General features: G+C 41.2%; 1 protein-coding gene across 1 annotated transcript in view; it reads left to right on the top strand.

Annotated features, from left to right (window-relative positions):
- The first annotated feature begins 7,020 nt into the window (after positions 1–7,020).
- Positions 7,021–21,959, top strand: part of LOC117511360 (zinc finger protein 501-like) — a 29,414-nt gene continuing 14,475 nt past the window's right edge. The window contains exon 1 of the mRNA XM_034171398.1: positions 7,021–7,341. Coding sequence (XP_034027289.1) covers positions 7,167–7,341 — 175 coding nt within the window. The 5' untranslated portion in view covers positions 7,021–7,166. The remainder of the gene's footprint in view (positions 7,342–21,959) is intronic.

Genomic DNA, 21,959 nt, shown 5'->3' on the forward strand with positions numbered 1-21,959 from the left:
ATAAGGGAGAGTGGAGGAGATGCGACCGCCCTCGTCGGAGTCCCAAGCTGAAATGTGTCCCAAGCTGAATAACATTTGTGATCAAAATCATTGATTTGAATCTCAATTTTTTAAGCTGTTCTGTAAATAGTTCCTTTGCTATTGTGATCAAAAACGTCAAATCTCAATACTGAGGCTGTTCTGTAAATATTCATTCATACACTTAAAGAAGATTCATGTTCTGAGCTCATAAAAAAAAAACTTCTGTAAACAGTTCTCTTACTTTTGTGATAAAAATCATTGATTTGAATCTCAAATTTGAGGTTGTTCTGTAAATAGTTTCCAAATAATAAATATAGCAACTTCTGATCAATCCATATCAATTTCAGGCTTAAAATAATGTACAGATTTAAGCCCCGCCCATTTCTGGTTAAACCACGTCCACTTCCGGTTTAGGCCCCGCCCGCTCCGAGTACAGATACAGATCATTTAGATGGTTGAACAGATACAGATAGTGGTGTAGTCACTCATCCCCAGTGGTCAGGTTTCTCTCCTGTGCAATGACACATGAGGCCCCTCGAGTTAGAACGTCTGCTCCCCGAAGTCATGAGATTGAATTGCGTGCAGAACAGACACCATGCAGGATACTCATGTCAAAGTACTAAAAAATAAAACTATTTAAACAGCCCGGTAACATTTTAGTGTAACTATCAGTTTTTATTGTTTCCAGCAGTGATGTATAACTGTGTAATAACAGCTCACTGACCTGGATCAAACCAGGTCTAATATGGTTTCCAATAAATATTTTTATTGGAAAGAGAAATCTGTCTGCTGATCAAAACTAATGTGAATACCCGGGCTCTGTTGAAGTTGTGATGAAGATGAAACTCCAGATTGCAACAACTGTTACTGGCCATGCTTTATGTGGGAGTTTATTTAAGTCCAAGTATTTATTTATTTATTTATTTATTTTTTTTTTTTTTATTGAAGAACAAAAGTGACTTCTTTAATGGGTTTGGGACAGTTTTCAAAGATGAACACAAGCTGAACAGAACCCATATCCCACATTAAAGACGTCTCTGTTCTCTCTTATTTCGCCTTTGTCCACTCTCTTACTTTGAAGGCCCTTCTCTTCGCTCTTTTATTTTGAAGGCGCCTCTGCCGTCTCTCTTACTTTGAAGGAGCCTCTGTTCCTGCTCTTACCTTGATTATTATTTGATTTAAGAACTGAAATGATAAAGTTGAAGAGTTGGTTTAATATGAACAAATTGTCACTAAATTGATGTAAAACTAAAATGATGTTATTTGGAAATTATAATAAGGATGTACATATGCAGTTAAATATACTTGGGGTAAACATAGCATGTGTAAGTAAGTAAGCTTTATTTATAAAGCGCCTTTCACAGACCAGGGTCACAAAGCGCTGCACATGGCATACAAAAATAATGTAAAAATAACATACAAAAATAATAAAATACAATATTAGGCTAAAAAGCTAACTTAAAGAAATGCGTCTTTAGTTGCCTTCTAAAAGTATCTATACAATCCAGAGAACGAAGGGCACAGGGAAGCTCATTCCAGAGGCTAGGTGCCACCGCTTTAAAAGATCTGTCCCCACGAGTTTTAAAACGGGTCCGAGGAACCATCAACAGGTTCTGATTGGACGACCTGAGGCTCCTGGAGGAAGCATAAGGCTGGATCAGGTCCCTGATGTACTCCAGTGCCTGTCCATGCAGAGCTCTAAAAGTCAATACCAGGACTTTGTAATGAATCCTGTAGGAGACAGGCAGCCAATGCAAAGTGTTAAGAATAGGAGTAATATGGTCCCTCCTGCAGGTGCGGGTAAGCAGGCGCGCAGCAGAATTTTGCACAACCTGCAGGCGGGCCAACTCCTTCTTATTCAGACAGGTGAAGAGACTGTTACAATAATCCAAACGCGATGAGACGAACGCATGAACAATCATCTCAAGCTCTTTTAAAGTCACCATCTTACGGAGCTTAGAGATGTTCTGAATTTGGAAAAAAACAGTTCTTAACCAGGTAATTTGTGTGCTGCTCCAAAGACATCCCTCCATCCAAAATGACACCCAGGTTACGCAGGCTGCTTTTGACCGTGCAGCTTAGGCTACCGAGATGCTGCTTAATTCCAGGTACAGCACTATCTGGTGCTACAATCAGAGTCTCAGTCTTATTGGAATTTAACTGCAGACTGTTCTCAGTGAGCCATTCCTTAATTTTGGCCAAACAATTTGTGAGAGAGTTTCTGTGGCTCAGTTGTCTTAAAAGAGCAGTACAGCTGCAGATCATCGGCATACAAATGATAGGACACATCACTGAACTGCTGGATCAGCTTGCTGAGAGGAAGGAGATACAATGAGAACAAAACAGGTCCCAAGACAGATCCCTGTGGCACACCCCACAGAAGATCTGCAGATTCCGACACTGCATTGCCCACCGTCACACTAAAAGTTCTACCAGTCAGGTAAGAGGTAAACCACTCTAAAACACAACCTGACATTCCAACCAAATCCCGCAATCTGTTTATCAGAATGCCATGGTCAATGGTATCAAACGCCGAAGACAGATCAAACAGAATCAGCACAGAACATTTGCCAGTGTCAGCTGCCATCATTATGTCACTAGACACCTTCAACAGGGCTGTTTCAGTAGAATGAAATGGTACCCAGATTGAAAAGTGTCATGGATGTTGTTAGCCTGCAAAAACAATCTCAATTGAGCACAGACTACCTTTTCCAAGACTTTGGCCAAGAAAGGGGTTTTAGATATTGGCCTAAAGTTCTTGAGCTCTGTAGAATCCAATCCAGCTGTGTCAAAGAGAATAAGTTGTTAGGTGTGATTATTGATGATGGAATTAAATGGAAAGCTCATATTCAACATATTCAAAAAAAAACATCAAAAAGTATTGCAGTATTAAATCAGGCAAAGCACATTCTTGATGGCAAATCACTACACACTCTGTACTGCACTTTGATTTCACCTTACCTGACTTATTGCGCTGAAGTCTGGGGCAATAACTATAAAACTACAGTGCAACCATTATTCATTCTTCCAAAAAGAGCATTAAGAATAATTCACAGTGCAGGGTATCGGGATCATACCAATTCATTGTTCCTTAAATCGAAGATAAACGTAAAGTAAGTCCCTTCGGCTGCTCCCTTGTTTTGCACTCGGGGTCGCCACAGCAAATCCAAGGTGGATCCGCATGTTGAATTGGCACAGGTTTTACACCGGATCCCCTTCCTGACTCAACTCCACATTACATGGAGAAATGTGGCAGGGGTGGGATTTAAACTCGGAACCTTCTGCATCGAAACCAAGCGCATTAACCACTTGGCCACCACCCCTGCTAAGATATTAAAACTTTATGATATGATTTCATTCAAGACTGTTCAATTGATGTATAAAGCTAAAAAATAAGCAATTACCATTTAGAATTCAAGAATATTTTACACAAAGAGAAGGAATGTATCATTTAAGGGGTTTGTATGATTTTAAAATTGCTGGCATTGGGACAGCCAGGAAATGCTCCTGTGTCTCCATTTGTGGTCCTAAAAAATGGAATATTCTTCCTGAGAAACTCAAGCGATGTCCAGATATCAACTGGTTCAAATATTTACACAAAGAAATGGTATTCGCCAGATATGAAAGTGGTTGAGTTGTGTTGTATGAAGGTGTTATACTTGAACCTTTTCTACTGAAATATGTAGGTGGTAATACTTGTTTTCTTTAATTGTAATTACGAGCTGCTGTTGTTCAGATTTTGTTTAGAAATGAATGTTTATGAACAGGCACATAGCCTGGTTTGATTTGACTTCTTGGAGCGGTGTTGGCGCTGATAAGCTTTGCTTCTGCCTACGCCTTTAGACACCGTGTACATTGTTTATTTTTTCTTACTGTCTTTTTTCTTTGCCTACTTTGTTTATGAGTTTTGTTGAATGTATATGAGTGAAATTTTGTTGCACGGATGTCTACAACCCCTGGCAAAAATTATGGAATCACCGGCCTCCGAGGATGTTCATTAATTTGTTTAATTTTGTAGAAAAAAAACAGATCACAGACATGACACAAAACTAAAGTCATTTCAAATGGCAACTTTCTGGCTTTAAGAAACACTATAAGCAATCAGGAAAAAAAAATTGTGTCAGTCAGTAACGGTTACTTTTTTAGACCAAGCAGAAGGAAAAAATATGGAATCACTCAATTCTGAGGAAAAAATTATGGAATCATGAAAAACAAAAGAACGCTCCAACACATCCCTAGTATTTTGTTGCACCACCTCTGGCTTTTATAACAGCTTGCAGTCTCTGAGGCATGGACTTAATGAGTGACAAACAGTACTCTTTATCAATCTGGCTCCAACTTTCTCTGATTGCTGTTGCCAGATCAGCTTTGCAGGTTGGAGCCTTGTCATGGACCATTTTCTTCAACTTCCACCAAAGATTTTCAATTGGATTAAGATCTGGACTATTTGCAGGCCATGACATTGACCCTATGTGTCTTTTTGCAAGGAATGTTTTCACAGTTTTTGCTCTATGGCAAGATGCATTATCATTATCTTAGAAACATGGTGTCTAACCAGATCCTTACTCTGGATGGCATTACCCTGACCTCTAGTAATACTGTGAGAAATCTTGGAGTCATTTTTGATCAGGATATGTCATTCAAAGCGCATATTAAACAAATATGTAAGACTGCTTTTTTGCATTTATGCAATATCTCTAAAATTAGAAAGGTCTTGTCTCAGAGTGATGCTGAAAAACTAATTCATGCATTTATTTCCTCTAGGCTGGACTATTGTAATTCATTATTATCAGGTTGTCCTAAAAGTTCCCTGAAAAGCCTTCAGTTAATTCAAAATGCTGCAGCTAGAGTACTGACGGGGACTAGAAGGAGAGAGCATATCTCACCCATATTGGTCTCTCTTCATTGGCTTCCTGTTAATTCTAGAATAGAATTTTAAATTCTTCTTCTTACTTATAAGGTTTTGAATAATCAGGTCCCATCTTATCTTAGGGACCTCATAGTACCATATCACCCCAATAGAGCTCTCAGACTGCAGGCTTACTTGTAGTTCCTACGGTTTGTAAGAGTAGAATGGGAGGCAGAGCCTTCAGCTTTCAGGCTCCTCTCCTGTGGAACCAGCTCCCAATTCAGATCAGGGAGACAGACACCCTCTCTACTTTTAAGATTAGGCTTAAAACTTTCCTTTTTGCTAAAGCTTATAGTTAGGGCTGGATCAGGTGACCCTGAACCATCCCTTAGTTATGCTGCTATAGACTTAGACTGCTGGGGGGTTCCCATCATGCACTGAGTGTTTCTTTCTCTTTTTGCTCTGTATGCACCACTCTGCATTTAATCATTAGTGATTGATCTCTGCTCTCTTCCACAGCATGTCTTTTTCCTGGTTCTCTCCCTCAGCCCCAACCAGTCCCAGCAGAAGACTGCCCCTCCCTGAGCCTGGTTCTGCTGGAGGTTTCTTCCTGTTAAAAGGGAGTTTTTCCTTCCCACTGTCGCCAAGTGCTTGCTCACAGGGGGTCGTTTTGACGGTTGGGGTTTTTACGTAATTATTGTATGGCCTTGCCTTACAATATAAGGCGCCTGGGGCAACTGTTTGTTGTGATTTGGCGCTATATAAATAAAATTGAATTGAATTGAATCATCTTGAAAAATGATTTCATCATCCCCAAACATCCTTTCAATTGATGGGATAAGAAAAGTGTCCAAAATATCAACGTAAACTTGTGCATTTATTGATGATGTAATGACAGCCATCTCCCCAGTGCCTTTACCTGACATGCAGCCCCATATCATCAATGACTGTGGAAATTTACATGTTGTCTTCAGGCAGTCATCTTTATAAATCTCATTGGAACGGCACCAAACAAAAGTTCCAGCATCATCACCTTGCCCAATGCAGATTCAAGATTCATCACTGAATATGACTTCCATCCAGTCGTCCACAGTCCACGATTGCTTTTCCTTAGCCCATTGTAACCTTGCTTTTTTCTGTTTAGGTGTTAATGATGGCTTTCGTTTAGCTTTTCTGTATGTAAATCCCATTTCCTTTAGGCGGTTTCTTACAGTTCAGTCACAGACATTGACTCCAGTTTCCTCCCATTCGTTCCTCATTTGTTTTGTTGTGCATTTTCGATTTTTGAGACATATTGCTTTAAGTTTTCTGTCTTGACACTTTGATGTCTTCCTTGGTCTACCAGTATGTTTGCCTTTAACAACCTTCCCATGTTGTTTGTGGGTGATTCTTAGACTACCGGCACTTATGTCCTTTGATCATATTGTATGAAAAACAGAAAAAAGGAGAAATTTCACACTTTTATAGTTATCTTTACAATGAAATTGTGTTAAGAAATTTGTTCTAGTAGTCTATGATGACTTTTTCACCTTTTTTCAGCATCATTATATGCAAATATTGCCGTTTTGTGCTTGTCCCACACCCAGAGTTTAGACAAAGCTGACTGTGAACAACCAACATCTTTTGCAACACTGCATGATGATTTACCCTCTTTTAAGAGTTTGATAATCCTCTCCTTTGTTTCAATTGACATCTCTCGTGTTGGAGCCATGATTCATGTCAGTCCACTTGGTGTAACAGCTCTCCAAGGTGTGATCACTCCTTTTTAGATGCAGACTAACGAGCAGATCTGATTTGATGCAGGTGTTAGTTTTGGGGATGAAAATTTACAGGGTGATTCCATAATTTATTCCTCAGAATTGAGTGAGTCCATATTTTTTTTCCCTCTGCTTGGTCTAAAAAAGTAACCGTTACTGACTGACACAATTTTTTTTCTTGATTTCTTATAGTGTTTCTTAAAACCAGAAAGTTGCCATTTGAAATGACTTTAGTTTTGTGTCATGTCTGTGATCTGCTTTTTTTTCTACAAAATTAAACAACTGAATGAACATCCTCCGAGGCCGGTGATTCCATACTTTTTGCCAGGGGTTGTATTTCTAATTCAAGGTACCTCGCTCTCTCTCTCTTACTTTGAAGGCGATTCTTTTCCCCCTCTTACTTTGAAGTCGCCTCTGTTTCCGGCCCTTAGCTTAGCTTGCTAGCTGTGAGCAGCAGTGTTCGTGTCTGTGACTCTGTGGTTCTTTTGTTTTTTTGTGACGGAGTTTGTTTTAGAAAAAGTTGGTATCGTTGTGTGAAAATGTCTAAAGTCCAAATGCTGAGAGCGTTGGTGAAGCAGCGACTAACTGCGGCTGCTGAAGAGATATTTGGGCTGTTTGAAAGAACCATAGCAGAGTACGAGGAGGAACTTTGTCGTTCCAAAGAGGAGAACCACCGACAGCGACACCTGCTGGACTCCGTCTTTAACCCTGAAGGTTTGTTTTATTTTATGGTATCCGGATCAGTTTAGTTTTAGGTCCGTGATCTTGTGTGTAAAGTTCTTGTTTCTGTATCAGATACTTTCGTTATTTTGTTCGTGTTTCAGCAGATATCAGCCCCGCCTCCTCGTCATCAGTTGGGGGCGGGGCTCTGTGATGTAGAGTCCCTTAATTGAGAGTAGCGACATGGAAATAGAGACTGAATGGGCGTCACGTGACTAGCGGCGTGCCGCAGGGCGGCCATTACTAAAGGTGGAGAGAGACCTTGAGCCAGTTAAACGGAAGAGAAATGAGGAGAAAAAAGGCAGCCAGTGCTTCAGCATCAACTGCAACAAATACAAAACAAATTCTCCAATACTAAAATGAACTGTACAAGAATCTTAATGTAATTGGGTGATTCTTTAACTACGGGCACTATTGGCCTTGTAAATGTAATTTCCACCACACCATTGCTTTACAATATAAAGCGCCTTGGGGCAACTGTTTGTTGTGATTTGGCGCTATATACATGTGCTCTGATGTCACTGTTTATCTCCATAGAAACTACCCAAACAATCTTTCATACAAACTGTTTAAAGGGACATTACAGTGTTGTGGTGGAAATTACGGCAGTAGTGTGGGACAACTACATTTTGTTTAAAAAAAAAAATCACAACACTTGTATGACATTGAATACCCCAATTATGGTTTGATTATTTTACTGATATTTTATTCAGAGATATTTTAAAACATTAGAAAAAACGTTTCTTTACCATTCATTTTTATCATTGAAGATCAAAAGTCTGGGTGTGGGACAAGCACAAAACAGCAATATTTGCATATAGTGATGCTGAAAAAAGGTAAAAATATGTCATCATAGACTACTAGAACAAATTTCTCAACACACTTTCATTGTAAAGATAACTATAAAAGTGTGAAATTTCCCCTTTTTTCTGTTTTTCGTACAATATGATCAAAGGACATAAGTGCCCATAGTCTAAGAATCACCCAATTATGTAAAACAAATGTCTATTTTAAAGTCGTTATGTCGCAATTTAATATCAATATACTGAGATTATAACTCAACGCCTAAGTTCTTTTCGTTAAGATGCGTTCACATGCATACAGATATGGAAACAAAAATGTTTAAATAGATTTATGTCTATACACACATACGAGGTCTGTTAGAAAAGTATCGGACCTTTTTATTTCTTTCAAAAACCATATGGATTTGAATCACATATGATTGCATCAGCCAAGCTTGAACCTTCGTGCGCATGCGTGAGTTTTTTCACGCCTGTCGGTTGCGTCATTTGCCTGTGAGCAGGCTTTGTGTGAGCACTGGTCCACCCTCTCGTCATTTTTTTATTGCGAATAAATGTCTGAAGGATTTGGAGCTTTGCTGCATCAATTTTTTCCAGAAACTGAGAGACCTCCAGGTGGACACCATTCGGAAAATTCAGATGGCTTTCAGCGATGATTTTATGGGGATTACACAGATTAAGGAGTGCTCCAGCCGGTTTAAAGACCGCCCACAGCGTCTGAGAGCGCGGCGCGCTCCGAGCGCCGATCCACAGGCTGACACCCCGCTGAAACAACCAGATCATTTCCAATGTGAAGGCTTTGTTGATCCGGGACGTTGTCTGACTTTCACAAAAAGGCAGAAGTCGTGGACATCAGCACTTTTTCGACACATTCCACTGTTACAGGAGTTTTTTTTCATGGAAAGAAAAGGGGAGGGACGCGCCACCGTGCCACTCATGGTGCGGCACAAACCCACCTCCGTGTTGGTCTCACAGGACGGCTTTGAGATGGCTTTCAGACAGCTTCCGGTTGCTTTTCATTCGTGTGAATATCCGAGAAATTGAGCATGAGCTGGACATGCCCCAACATGTCCTGTGAGGCTTCATCACGGTGTTGCTTTGTGCCATGCAGCTCCACTGCGACGCGTGGAACTCCGCTCCTCTTTCCATGAGAAAAACTCCTGTAACAGTGGAATGTGCTGTTCATTTCTAAACTGGACGCTGTCTTGATCCGGGACATCCTCTGACTAGCACAGGAATTGCGGAAGACGTGGACATCAGCAGTTTTTCGGCGCATTGAGACAGATGTGCGGAGAAATTCGCGTCACGGTGGAGGCGCATGTCGCAAAGCAGCGCCGTGATGAAGCCTCACAGGACATGTTGTGGCATGTCCAGCTCATTTTCACAATTTCGCACAATTTCTCGGATAGTCACACGACTGAAAAGCAACCGGAAGCCGTCTGAAATCCACCTAAAAGCCGTCCTGTGAGACCAACACGGAGGTGGTTTTGTGCCGCGTCCCTCTGCTTTTCTTTCCATGAAAAAAACTCCTGTAACAGTGGAATGTGCCGAAAAAGTGCTGATGTCCACGACTTCTGCCTTTTTGTGAAAGTCAGACGACGCCCCGGATCAACAAAGCCTTCACGTTGGAAATGATCTGGTTGTTTCAGCGGGATTTGAGCCTGTCGATTGGCGCTTGGAGCGCGGTGCGCTCTCAGCAGTTGGCGGTCTTTAAACAGGCAGTAACACTCCTTAATCTGTGTAATCCCCATAAAATCGTCCCTGAAAGCCATATTAATTTTCCGAATGGTGTCCACCTGGAGGTCTCTCACAGTTTCTGGAAAAAAATTGATGCAGCAAAGCTCCAAATCGTTCATTTATTCGCAATAAAAAAATGACGAGAGGGTGGACCAGTGCTCACACAAAGCCTGCTCACAGGCGAATGACGCAACCGACAGGCGTGAAAAAACTCACGCATACGCACGAAGGTTCAAGCTTGGCTGATGCAATCACACGTGATTCAAATCCATATGGTTTTTGAAAAAAATAAAAAGGTCCGATACTTTTCTAACAGACCTCGTGTGTGTGTGTGTGTGTGTGTATATATATATATATATATATATATATATATATATATATATATATATATATATATATATATATATATATATATATATATATATATATATATATATATATATAGATGTCCCGGATTGTGGTGGAGGGTGGACTTTTTTCTGGTTCCGGAGCACAGCGGTGTTCTGCTGTATCTGTTAGCTGTTTGAACTGAGCTGTTTGAGTTCTTTGAATTAACAGTCTTTCTCAAGACTTTTTTTACTTTTTTTTACTTTTTCACCGTGCTCCAACGCCTAAAGAAGACCTCTAACGGTCGAAGCATCGCGACGGAGCTCTTTTATCAGCTAACCTTCATCAGCGTTGGCAAGCTAACTAGCTTGCTAACGCTTTCATTTTTATTTTTATTTTATTTTTTAGCACTGTTGTCGTGCTGCTCCACAGCCTGTCTAGTGGATTTTTATTTTATTTTAGCACTGTTGTCGTGCGTTACCTGTGCTGCTCCACAGCCTGTCCAGTGGATTTTTATTTTATTTTTTAGCACTGTTGTCGTGTGTTACCTGTGCTGCTCCACAGCCTGTCCAGTGGATTTTTATTTTATTTTTTAGCACTGTTGTCGTGTGTTACCTGTGCTGCTCCACAGCCTGTCCAGTGGATTTTTATTTTATTTTAGCACTGTTGTCGTGCGTTACCTGTGCTGCTCCACAGCCTGTCCAGTGGATTTTTATTTTATTTTAGCACTGTTGTCGTCCGTTACCTGTGCTGCTCCACAGCCTGTCCAGTGGATTTTTATTTTATTTTTTAGCACTGTTGTCGTGTGTTACCTGTGCTGCTCCACAGCCTGTCCAGTGGATTTTATTTTATTTTAGCACTGTTGTCGTGTGTTACCTGTGCTGCTCCACAGCCTGTCCAGTGGATTTTTATTTTATTTTAGCACTGTTGTCGTGCGTTACCTGTGCTGCTCCACAGCCTGTCCAGTGGATTTTTATTTTATTTTTTAGCACTGTTGTCGTGCGTTACCTGTGCTGCTCCACAGCCTGTCCAGTGGATTTTTATTTTATTTTTTAGCACTGTTGTCGTGCGTTACCTGTGCTGCTCCACAGCCTGTCCAGTGGATTTTTATTTTATTTTAGCACTGTTGTCGTGCGTTACCTGTGCTGCTCCACAGCCTGTCCAGTGGATTTTTATTTTATTTTTTAGCACTGTTGTCGTGTGTTACCTGTGCTGCTCCACAGCCTGTTCAGTGGATTTTTATTTTATTTTTAGCACTGTTGTCGTGTGTTACCTGTGCTGCTCCACAGCCTGTTCAGTGGATTTTTATTTTATTTTAGCACTGTTGTCGTGCGTTACCTGTGCTGCTCCACAGCCTGTCCAGTGGATTTTTATTTTATTTTTAGCACTGTTGTCGTGTGTTACCTGTGCTGCTCCACAGCCTGTTCAGTGGATTTTTATTTTATTTTTTAGCACTGTTGTCGTGCGTTACCTGTGCTGTTCCACAGCCTGTCCAGTGGATTTTTATTTTATTTTTTACCACTGTTGTCGTGTGTTACCTGTGCTGCTCCACAGCCTGTTCAGTGGATTTTTGTTTTGTTTTTTGGCACTGTTGTCGTGTGTTACCTGTGCTGCTCCACAGCCTGTCCAGTGGATTTTTATTTTATTTTTTACCACTGTTGTCGTGTGTTACCTGTGCTGCTCCGCAGCCTGTCCAGTGGATTTTTATTTTATTATTTTATTTTTTTTTTTTAGCACTGTTGTCGTGCGTTACCTGTGCTGCTCCACAGCCTGTCCAGTGGATTTTTATTTTATTTTTTACCACTGTTGTCGTGTGTTACCTGTGCTGCTCCACAGCCTGTCCAGTGGATTTTTATTTTATTTTTTAGCACTGTTGTCGTGCGTTACCTGTGCTGCTCCACAGCCTGTCCAGTGGATTTTGATTTTTATTTTATTTTTTTGGGCGCTGTTGTCGTGCGTTACCTGTGCTGCTCCACAGCCTGTCCAGTGGATTTTTATTTAGCGCTGTTGTCGTGCGTTACCTGTGCTGCTCCACAGCCTGTCTAGTGGATTTTTATTTTGTTTTAGCACTGTTGTCGTGCGTTGCCTGTGCTGCTCCACAGCCTGTCCAGTGGATTTTTATTTTTATTTTATTTTTTAGCACTGTTGTTGTGCGTTACCTGTGCTGCTCCACAGCCTGTCCAGTGGATTTTTATTTTTATTTTATTTTTTAGCACTGTTGTTGTGCGTTACCTGTGCTGCTCCACAGCCTGTCTAGTGGATTTTTATTTTATTTTAGCACTGTTGTCGTGCGTTACCTGTGCTGCTCCACAGCCTGTCTAGTGGATTTTTATTTTGTTTTAGCACTGTTGTCGTGCGTTGCCTGTGCTGCTCCACAGCCTGTCCAGTGGATTTTGATTTTGATTTTATTTTTTTTGGCACTGTTGTCGTGTGTTACCTGTGCTGCTCCACAGCCTGTCTAGTGGATTTTTATTTTATTTTTTACCACTGTTGTCGTGTGTTACCTGTGCTGCTCCGCAGCCTGTCCAGTGGATTTTTATTTTATTATTTTATTTTATTTATTTATTTATTTATTTATTTTTTATCACTGTTGTCGTGCGTTACCTGTGCTGCTCCACAGCCTGTCCAGTGGATTTTTATTTTATTTTTTAGCACTGTTGTCGTGCGTTACCTGTGCTGCTCCACAGCCTGTCCAGTGGATTTTTATTTTATTTTTTACCACTGTTGTCGTGCGTTACCTGTGCTGCTCCACAGCCTGTCCAGTGGATTTTGATTTTGATTTTATTTTTTTGGGCGCTGTTGTCGTGCGTTACCTGTGCTGCCCCACAGCCTGTCCAGTGGATTTTGATTTAGCGCTGTTGTCGTGCGTTACCTGTGCTGCTCCACAGCCTGTCTAGTGGATTTTTATTTTGTTTTAGCACTGTTGTCGTGCGTTGCCTGTGCTGCTCCACAGCCTGTCCAGTGGATTTTTATTTTTATTTTATTTTATTTTTTAGCACTGTTGTTGTGCGTTACCTGTGCTGCTCCACAGCCTGTCCAGTGGATTTTTATTTTGTTTTAGCACTGTTGTTGTGCGTTACCTGTGCTGCTCCACAGCCTGTCCAGTGGATTTTTATTTTGTTTTAGCACTGTTGTTGTGCGTTACCTGTGCTGCTCCACAGCCTGTCTAGTGGATTTTTATTTTGTTTTAGCACTGTTGTTGTGCGTTACCTGTGCTGCTCCACAGCCTGTCTAGTGGATTTTTATTTTGTTTTAGCACTGTTGTTGTGCGTTACCTGTGCTGCTCCACAGCCTGTCTAGTGGATTTTTATTTTGTTTTAGCACTGTTGTTGTGCGTTACCTGTGCTGCTCCACAGCCTGTCTAGTGGATTTTTATTTTGTTTTAGCACTGTTGTTGTGCGTTACCTGTGCTGCTCCACAGCCTGTCTAGTGGATTTTTATTTTGTTTTAGCACTGTTGTTGTGCGTTACCTGTGCTGCTCCACAGCCTGTCTAGTGGATTTTTATTTTGTTTTAGCACTGTTGTTGTGCGTTACCTGTGCTGCTCCACAGCCTGTCTAGTGGATTTCTATTTTGTTTTAGCACTGTTGTTGTGCGTTACCTGTGCTGCTCCACAGCCTGTCTAGTGGATTTTTATTTTGTTTTAGCACTGTTGTCGTGCGTTGCCTGTGCTGCTCCACAGCCTGTCCAGTGGATTTTTATTTTTATTTTATTTTATTTTTTAGCACTGTTGTTGTGCGTTACCTGTGCTGCTCCACAGCCTGTCCAGTGGATTTTTATTTTGTTTTAGCACTGTTGTTGTGCGTTACCTGTGCTGCTCCACAGCCTGTCTAGTGGATTTTTATTTTGTTTTAGCACTGTTGTCGTGCGTTACCTGTGCTGCTCCACAGCCTGTCTAGTGGATTTTTATTTTGTTTTAGCACTGTTGTCGTGCGTTACCTGTGCTGCTCCACAGCCTGTCTAGTGGATTTTTATTTTGTTTTAGCACTGTTGTTGTGCGTTACCTGTGCTGCTCCACAGCCTGTCTAGTGGATTTTTATTTTGTTTTAGCACTGTTGTTGTGCGTTACCTGTGCTGCTCCACAGCCTGTCTAGTGGATTTCTATTTTGTTTTAGCACTGTTGTTGTGCGTTACCTGTGCTGCTCCACAGCCTGTCTAGTGGATTTTTATTTTGTTTTAGCACTGTTGTCGTGCGTTGCCTGTGCTGCTCCACAGCCTGTCCAGTGGATTTTTATTTTTATTTTATTTTATTTTTTAGCACTGTTGTTGTGCGTTACCTGTGCTGCTCCACAGCCTGTCTAGTGGATTTTTATTTTATTTTAGCACTGTTGTCGTGCGTTACCTGTGCTGCTCCACAGCCTGTCTAGTGGATTTTTATTTTGTTTTAGCACTGTTGTCGTGCATTGCCTGTGCTGCTCCACAGCCTGTCCAGTGGATTTTTATTTTATTTTATTTTTTAGCACTGTTGTTGTGCGTTACCTGTGCTGCTCCACAGCCTGTCTAGTGGATTTTATTTTGTTTTAGCACTGTTGTTGTGCGTTACCTGTGCTGCTCCACAGCCTGTCTAGTGGATTTTTATTTTGTTTTAGCACTGTTGTCGTGCGTTACCTGTGCTGCTCCACAGCCTGTCTAGTGGATTTTTATTTTGTTTTAGCACTGTTGTTGTGCGTTACCTGTGCTGCTCCACAGCCTGTCCAGTGGATTTTTATTTTTATTTTATTTTATTTTTTAGCACTGTTGTCGTGCGTTACCTGTGCTGCTCCACAGCCTGTCTAGTGGATTTTTATTTTGTTTTAGCACTGTTGTCGTGCGTTGCCTGTGCTGCTCCACAGCCTGTCCAGTGGATTTTTATTTTTATTTTATTTTATTTTTTAGCACTGTTGTTGTGCGTTACCTGTGCTGCTCCACAGCCTGTCCAGTGGATTTTTATTTTGTTTTAGCACTGTTGTTGTGCGTTACCTGTGCTGCTCCACAGCCTGTCTAGTGGATTTTTATTTTGTTTTAGCACTGTTGTCGTGCGTTACCTGTGCTGCTCCACAGCCTGTCTAGTGGATTTTTATTTTGTTTTAGCACTGTTGTCGTGCGTTACCTGTGCTGCTCCACAGCCTGTCTAGTGGATTTTTATTTTGTTTTAGCACTGTTGTTGTGCGTTACCTGTGCTGCTCCACAGCCTGTCTAGTGGATTTTTATTTTGTTTTAGCACTGTTGTTGTGCGTTACCTGTGCTGCTCCACAGCCTGTCTAGTGGATTTCTATTTTGTTTTAGCACTGTTGTTGTGCGTTACCTGTGCTGCTCCACAGCCTGTCTAGTGGATTTTTATTTTGTTTTAGCACTGTTGTCGTGCGTTGCCTGTGCTGCTCCACAGCCTGTCCAGTGGATTTTTATTTTTATTTTATTTTATTTTTTAGCACTGTTGTTGTGCGTTACCTGTGCTGCTCCACAGCCTGTCTAGTGGATTTTTATTTTATTTTAGCACTGTTGTCGTGCGTTACCTGTGCTGCTCCACAGCCTGTCTAGTGGATTTTTATTTTGTTTTAGCACTGTTGTCGTGCATTGCCTGTGCTGCTCCACAGCCTGTCCAGTGGATTTTTATTTTTATTTTATTTTATTTTTTAGCACTGTTGTTGTGCGTTACCTGTGCTGCTCCACAGCCTGTCTAGTGGATTTTTATTTTGTTTTAGCACTGTTGTTGTGCGTTACCTGTGCTGCTCCACAGCCTGTCTAGTGGATTTTTATTTTGTTTTAGCACTGTTGTCGTGCGTTACCTGTGCTGCTCCACAGCCTGTCTAGTGGATTTTTATTTTGTTTTAGCACTGTTGTTGTGCGTTACCTGTGCTGCTCCACAGCCTGTCTAGTGGATTTTTATTTTGTTTTAGCACTGTTGTTGTGCGTTACCTGTGCTGCTCCACAGCCTGTCTAGTGGATTTTTATTTTGTTTTAGCACTGTTGTTGTGCGTTACCTGTGCTGCTCCACAGCCTGTCTAGTGGATTTCTATTTTGTTTTAGCACTGTTGTTGTGCGTTACCTGTGCTGCTCCACAGCCTGTCTAGTGGATTTTTATTTTGTTTTAGCACTGTTGTCGTGCGTTGCCTGTGCTGCTCCACAGCCTGTCCAGTGGATTTTATTTTTATTTTATTTTATTTTTTAGCACTGTTGTTGTGCGTTACCTGTGCTGCTCCACAGCCTGTCTAGTGGATTTTTATTTTATTTTAGCACTGTTGTCGTGCGTTACCTGTGCTGCTCCACAGCCTGTCTAGTGGATTTTTATTTTGTTTTAGCACTGTTGTCGTGCGTTGCCTGTGCTGCTCCACAGCCTGTCCAGTGGATTTTTATTTTTATTTTATTTTATTTTTTAGCACTGTTGTTGTGCGTTACCTGTGCTGCTCCACAGCCTGTCTAGTGGATTTTTATTTTATTTTAGCACTGTTGTCGTGCGTTACCTGTGCTGCTCCACAGCCTGTCTAGTGTCGGATTCCCTGTTTGGGAATCCGCTAGCTTAGCGTAGCTACTAGCTCTTAGCCGTTTTAGCATGGCGGCTTCTCCTGTCTCTCCCGTACTTTTCTGCTCTGGGTGTGAAATGTTTAGTTATTCCTCGGCCTCTTTTAGCAGTAACGGTACATGTAATAAGTGCAGCTTATTCGTAGCTTTGGAGGCCAGGCTGGGCGAATTGGAGGCTCGGCTCCGCACCGTGGAAAATTCTACAGCTAGCCAGGCCCCTGTAGTCGGTGCGGACCAAGGTAGCTTAGCCGCCGTTAGTTCCCCCCTGGCAGACCCCGTGCAGTCGGGAAGGCAGGCTGACTGGGTGACTGTGAGGAGGAAGCGTAGCCCTAAACAGAAGCCCCGTGTACACCGTCAACCCGTTCACATCTCTAACCGTTTTTCCCCACTCGACGATACACTCGCCGAGGATCAAACTCTGGTTATTGGCGACTCTGTTTTGAGAAATGTGAAGTTAGCGACACCAGCAACCATTGTCAATTGTCTTCCGGGGGCCAGAGCAGGCGACATCGAAGGACATTTGAAATTGCTGGCTAAGGCTAAGCGTAAATTTGGTAAGATTGTAATTCACGTCGGCAGTAATGACACTCGATTACGCCAATCGGAGGTCACTAAAATTAACATTGAATTGGTGTGTAACTTTGCAAAAACAATGTCGGACTCTGTTGTTTTCTCTGGGCCCCTCCCCAATCAGACCGGGAGTGACATGTTTAGCCGCATGTTCTCCTTGAATTGCTGGCTGTCTGAGTGGTGTCCAAAAAATGAGGTGGGCTTCATTGATAATTGGCAAAGCTTCTGGGGAAAACCTGGTCTTGTTAGGAGAGACGGCATCCATCCCACTTTAGAGGGAGCAGCTCTCATTTCTAGAAATCTGGCCAATTTTTTGGGATCCTCCAAACTGTGACTGTCTAGCGTTGGGACCAGGAGGCAGAGCTGTGGTCTTATACACCTCTCTGCAGCTTCTCTCCCCCTGCCATCCCCCTATTACCCCATCCCCGTAGAGACGGTGCCTGCTCCCAGACCACCAATAACTAGCAAAAATCTATTTAAGCATAAAAATTCAAAAAGAAAAAATAATATAGCACCTTCAATTGCACCACAGACTAAAACAGTTAAATGTGGTCTATTAAACATTAGGTCTCTTTCTTCTAAGTCCCTGTTGGTAAATTATATAATAATTGATCAACGTATTGATTTATTCTGCCTAACAGAAACTTGGTTACAGCAGGATGAATATGTTAGTTTAAATGAGTCAACACCCCCGAGTCACACTAACTGTCAGAATGCTCGTAGCACGGGCCGGGGCGGAGGATTAGCAGCAATCTTCCATTCCAGCTTATTAATTAATCAAAAACCTAGACAGAGCTTTAATTCATTTGAAAGCTTGTCTCTTAGTCTTGTCCATCCAAATTGGAAGTCCCAAAAACCAGTTTTATTTGTTATTATCTATCGTCCACCTGGTCGTTACTGTGAGTTTCTCTGTGAATTTTCAGACCTTTTGTCTGACTTAGTGCTTAGCTCAGATAAGATAATTATAGTGGGCGATTTTAACATCCACACAGATGCTGAGAATGACAGCCTCAACACTGCATTTAATCTATTATTAGACTCTATCGGCTTTGCTCAAAAAGTAAATGAGTCCACCCACCACTTTAATCATATTTTAGATCTTGTTCTGACTTATGGTATGGAAATAGAAGACTTAACAGTATTCCCTGAAAACTCCCTTTTGTCTGATCATTTTTTAATAACATTTACATTTACCCTGATGGACTACCCTGCAGTGGGGAATAAGTTTCATTACACTAGAAGTCTTTCAGAAAGCGCTGTAACTAGGTTTAAGGATATGATTCCTTCTTTATGTTCTCTAATGTCATATACCAACACAGAGCAGAGTAGCTACCTAAACTCTGTAAGGGAGTTAGAGTATCTTGTCAATAGTTTTACATCCTCATTGAAGACAACTTTGGATGCTGTAGCTCCTCTGAAAAAGAGAGCTTTAAATCAGAAGTGTCTGACTCCGTGGTATAACTCACAAACTCGTAGCTTAAAGCAGATAACCCGTAAGTTGGAGAGGAAATGGCGTCTCACTAATTTAGAAGATCTTCACTTAGCCTGGAAAAAGAGTTTGTTGCTCTATAAGAAAGCCCTTCGTGAAGCTAGGACATCTTTCTACTCATCATTAATTGAAGAAAATAAGAACAACCCCAGGTTTCTTTTCAGCACTGTAGCCAGGCTGACAAAGAGTCAGAGCTGTATTGAGCTGAGTATTCCATTAACTTTAACTAGTAATGACTTCATGACTTTCTTTGCTAACAAAATTTTGACTATTAGAGAAAAAATTACTCATAACCATCCCAAAGATGTATCGTTATCTTTGGCTGCTTTCAGTGATGCCGGTATTTGGTTAGACTCTTTCTCTCCGATTGTTCTGTCTGAGTTATTTTCATTAGTTACTTCATCCAAACCATCAACATGCTTATTAGACCCCATTCCTGCCAGGCTGCTCAAGGAAGTCCTACCATTATTTAATGCTTCAATCTTAAATATGATCAATCTATCTTTGTTAGTTGGTTATGTACCACAGGCCTTTAAGGTGGCAGTAATTAAACCATTACTTAAAAAGCCATCACTTGACCCAGCTATCTTAGCTAATTATAGGCCAATCTCCAACCTTCCTTTTCTCTCAAAGATTCTTGAGAGGGTAGTTGTAAAACAGCTAACTGATCACCTGCAGAGGAATGGTCTATTTGAAGAGTTTCAGTCAGGTTTTAGAATTCATCATAGTACAGAAACAGCATTAGTGAAGGTTACAAATGATCTTCTTATGGCTTCGGACAGTGGACTTATCTCTGTGCTTGTTCTGTTGGACCTCAGTGCTGCTTTTGATACTGTTGACCATAAAATTTTATTACAGAGATTAGAGCATGTCATAGGTATTAAAGGCATTGCGCTGCGGTGGTTTGAATCATATTTGTCTAATAGATTACAGTTTGTTCATGTAAATGGGGAATCTTCTTCACAGACTAAAGTTAATTATGGAGTTCCACAAGGTTCTGTGCTAGGACCAATTTTATTCACTTTATACATGCTTCCCTTGGGCAGTATTATTAGACGGTATTGCTTAAATTTTCATTGTTACGCAGATGATACCCAGCTTTATCTATCCATGAAGCCAAGGATACGCACCAATTAGCTAAACTGCAGGATTGTCTTACAGACATAAAGACATGGATGACCTCTAATTTCCTGCTTTTAAACTCAGATAAAACTGAAGTTATTGTACTTGGCCCCACAAATCTTAGAAGCATGGTGTCTAACCAGATCGTTACTCTGGATGGCATTTCCCTGATCTCTAGTAATACTGTGAGAAATCTTGGAGTTATTTTTGATCAGGATATGTCATTCAAAGCGCATATTAAACAAATATGTAGGACTGCCTTTTTGCATTTACGCAATATCTCTAAAATCAGAAAGGTCTTGTCTCAGAGTGATGCTGAAAAACTAATTCATGCATTTGTTTCCTCTAGGCTGGACTATTGTAATTCATTATTATCAGGTTGTCCTAAAAGTTCCCTAAAAAGCCTTCAGTTGGTTCAGAATGCTGCAGCTAGAGTACTGACGGGGACTAGCAGGAGAGAGCATATCTCACCCGTGTTGGCCTCCCTTCATTGGCTTCCTGTTAATGCTAGAATAGAATTTAAAATTCTTCTTCTTACTTATAAGGTTTTGAATAATCAGGTCCCATCTTATCTTAGGGACCTCATAGTACCATATCACCCCAATAGAGCACTTCGCTCTCAGACTGCAGGCTTACTTGTAGTTCCTAGGGTTTGTAAGAGTAGAATGGGAGGCAGAGCCTTCAGCTTTCAGGCTCCTCTCCTGTGGAACCAGCTCCCAATTCAGATCAGGGAGACAGATACCCTCTCTACTTTTAAGATTAGGCTTAAAACTTTCCTTTTCGCTAAGGCTTATAGTTAGGGCTGGATCGGGTGACCCTGGACCATCCCTTGGTTATGTTGCTTTAGACGTAGACTGTGTTTCATAATTATTGTATGGCCTTGCCTTGCAATGTGGAGCGCCTTGGGGCAACTGTTTGTTGTGATTTGGCGCTATACAAGAAAAAAGTTGATTGATTGATTGATATATATATATATATGCTTGCAGTTGTTTAATATAAGTACGTGGTGGTCACAGGCGGCATTTAAATTTTAACAGTGTGGTTGGAGGGGATGGAGGAGGTACTTTTTACCCTGACCGAGGGTCAAAAGTCATAAATTCTGAATGGCTTTATATCTACTTGTAAAAAAATGTTAGTAAAAATCATATACTCGTATATGTTATTAAAAGACTAGCAATAATATTACAGTGGAAAAAGCAGCAAGGTAAATGATTTATTTTTTAGTACATAAGGATTTTTTATGCAGGCATGTATGGGTTCATTAGAGCTTTTAATCAGCTTGAATACAACTTACAAGGCTTCATTTATAAAAATCCATCGAGAATAAGCCACTTCAGCATCTTGGGCGTGCAGGGGCTGATGGGAAAGCATCAGGACAAACAAATGTACGTGCTTGACGGTGGACACGTATTCAACATAATATCGCTCACTACTGCGTGCGGTAAATGGCATTTCTCATCAAAAGTAAGCCTAATAAATGTTTCCCAGTACATTGGACTGTGTTGTTACGGAAGCGTATTACATTCACCGAATAAGAAAATAAACAAGAACTGGTTCCTTTCGGGTATTGTTAAGAAATGATTCAATCCCCCGACATCAATAACCTTTTTGCTTAACGATTTCCTTATCGGTCGTTCAGAGTGGCTGTTGTTTTGGGGGGTGTTTGTCAGGAAAATGTCTACATTGATTACAGACCCTGCAGCGGGTCTGTAATCAACTTTTCTGCAGCGTGGCTTTGCTTTGAACCTTGAACCAATCGAAGCAGTGATTTGCAGATTGAAGCAGTGCTTCGATCTGGTGCTTCGTTGAGTCATTGTTTTACCTGGCAACTCAACACGCCACCGACAAATCAAATGTCACCAAATTACACTGGGAATACCCAAACCTGGCAACTCAACACGCCACCGACAAATCAAATGTCACGAAATTACACTGGGAATACCCAAACCTGGCAACTCAACACGCCACCGACAAATCAAATGTCACCAAATTACACTGGGAATACCCAAACCTGGCAACTCAACACGCCACCGACAAATGTCACCAAATTACACTGGGAATACCCAAACC

This window comes from Thalassophryne amazonica, chromosome 5, assembly GCF_902500255.1.
Source record: "Thalassophryne amazonica chromosome 5, fThaAma1.1, whole genome shotgun sequence".
NCBI lineage: Eukaryota > Metazoa > Chordata > Actinopteri > Batrachoidiformes > Batrachoididae > Thalassophryne > Thalassophryne amazonica.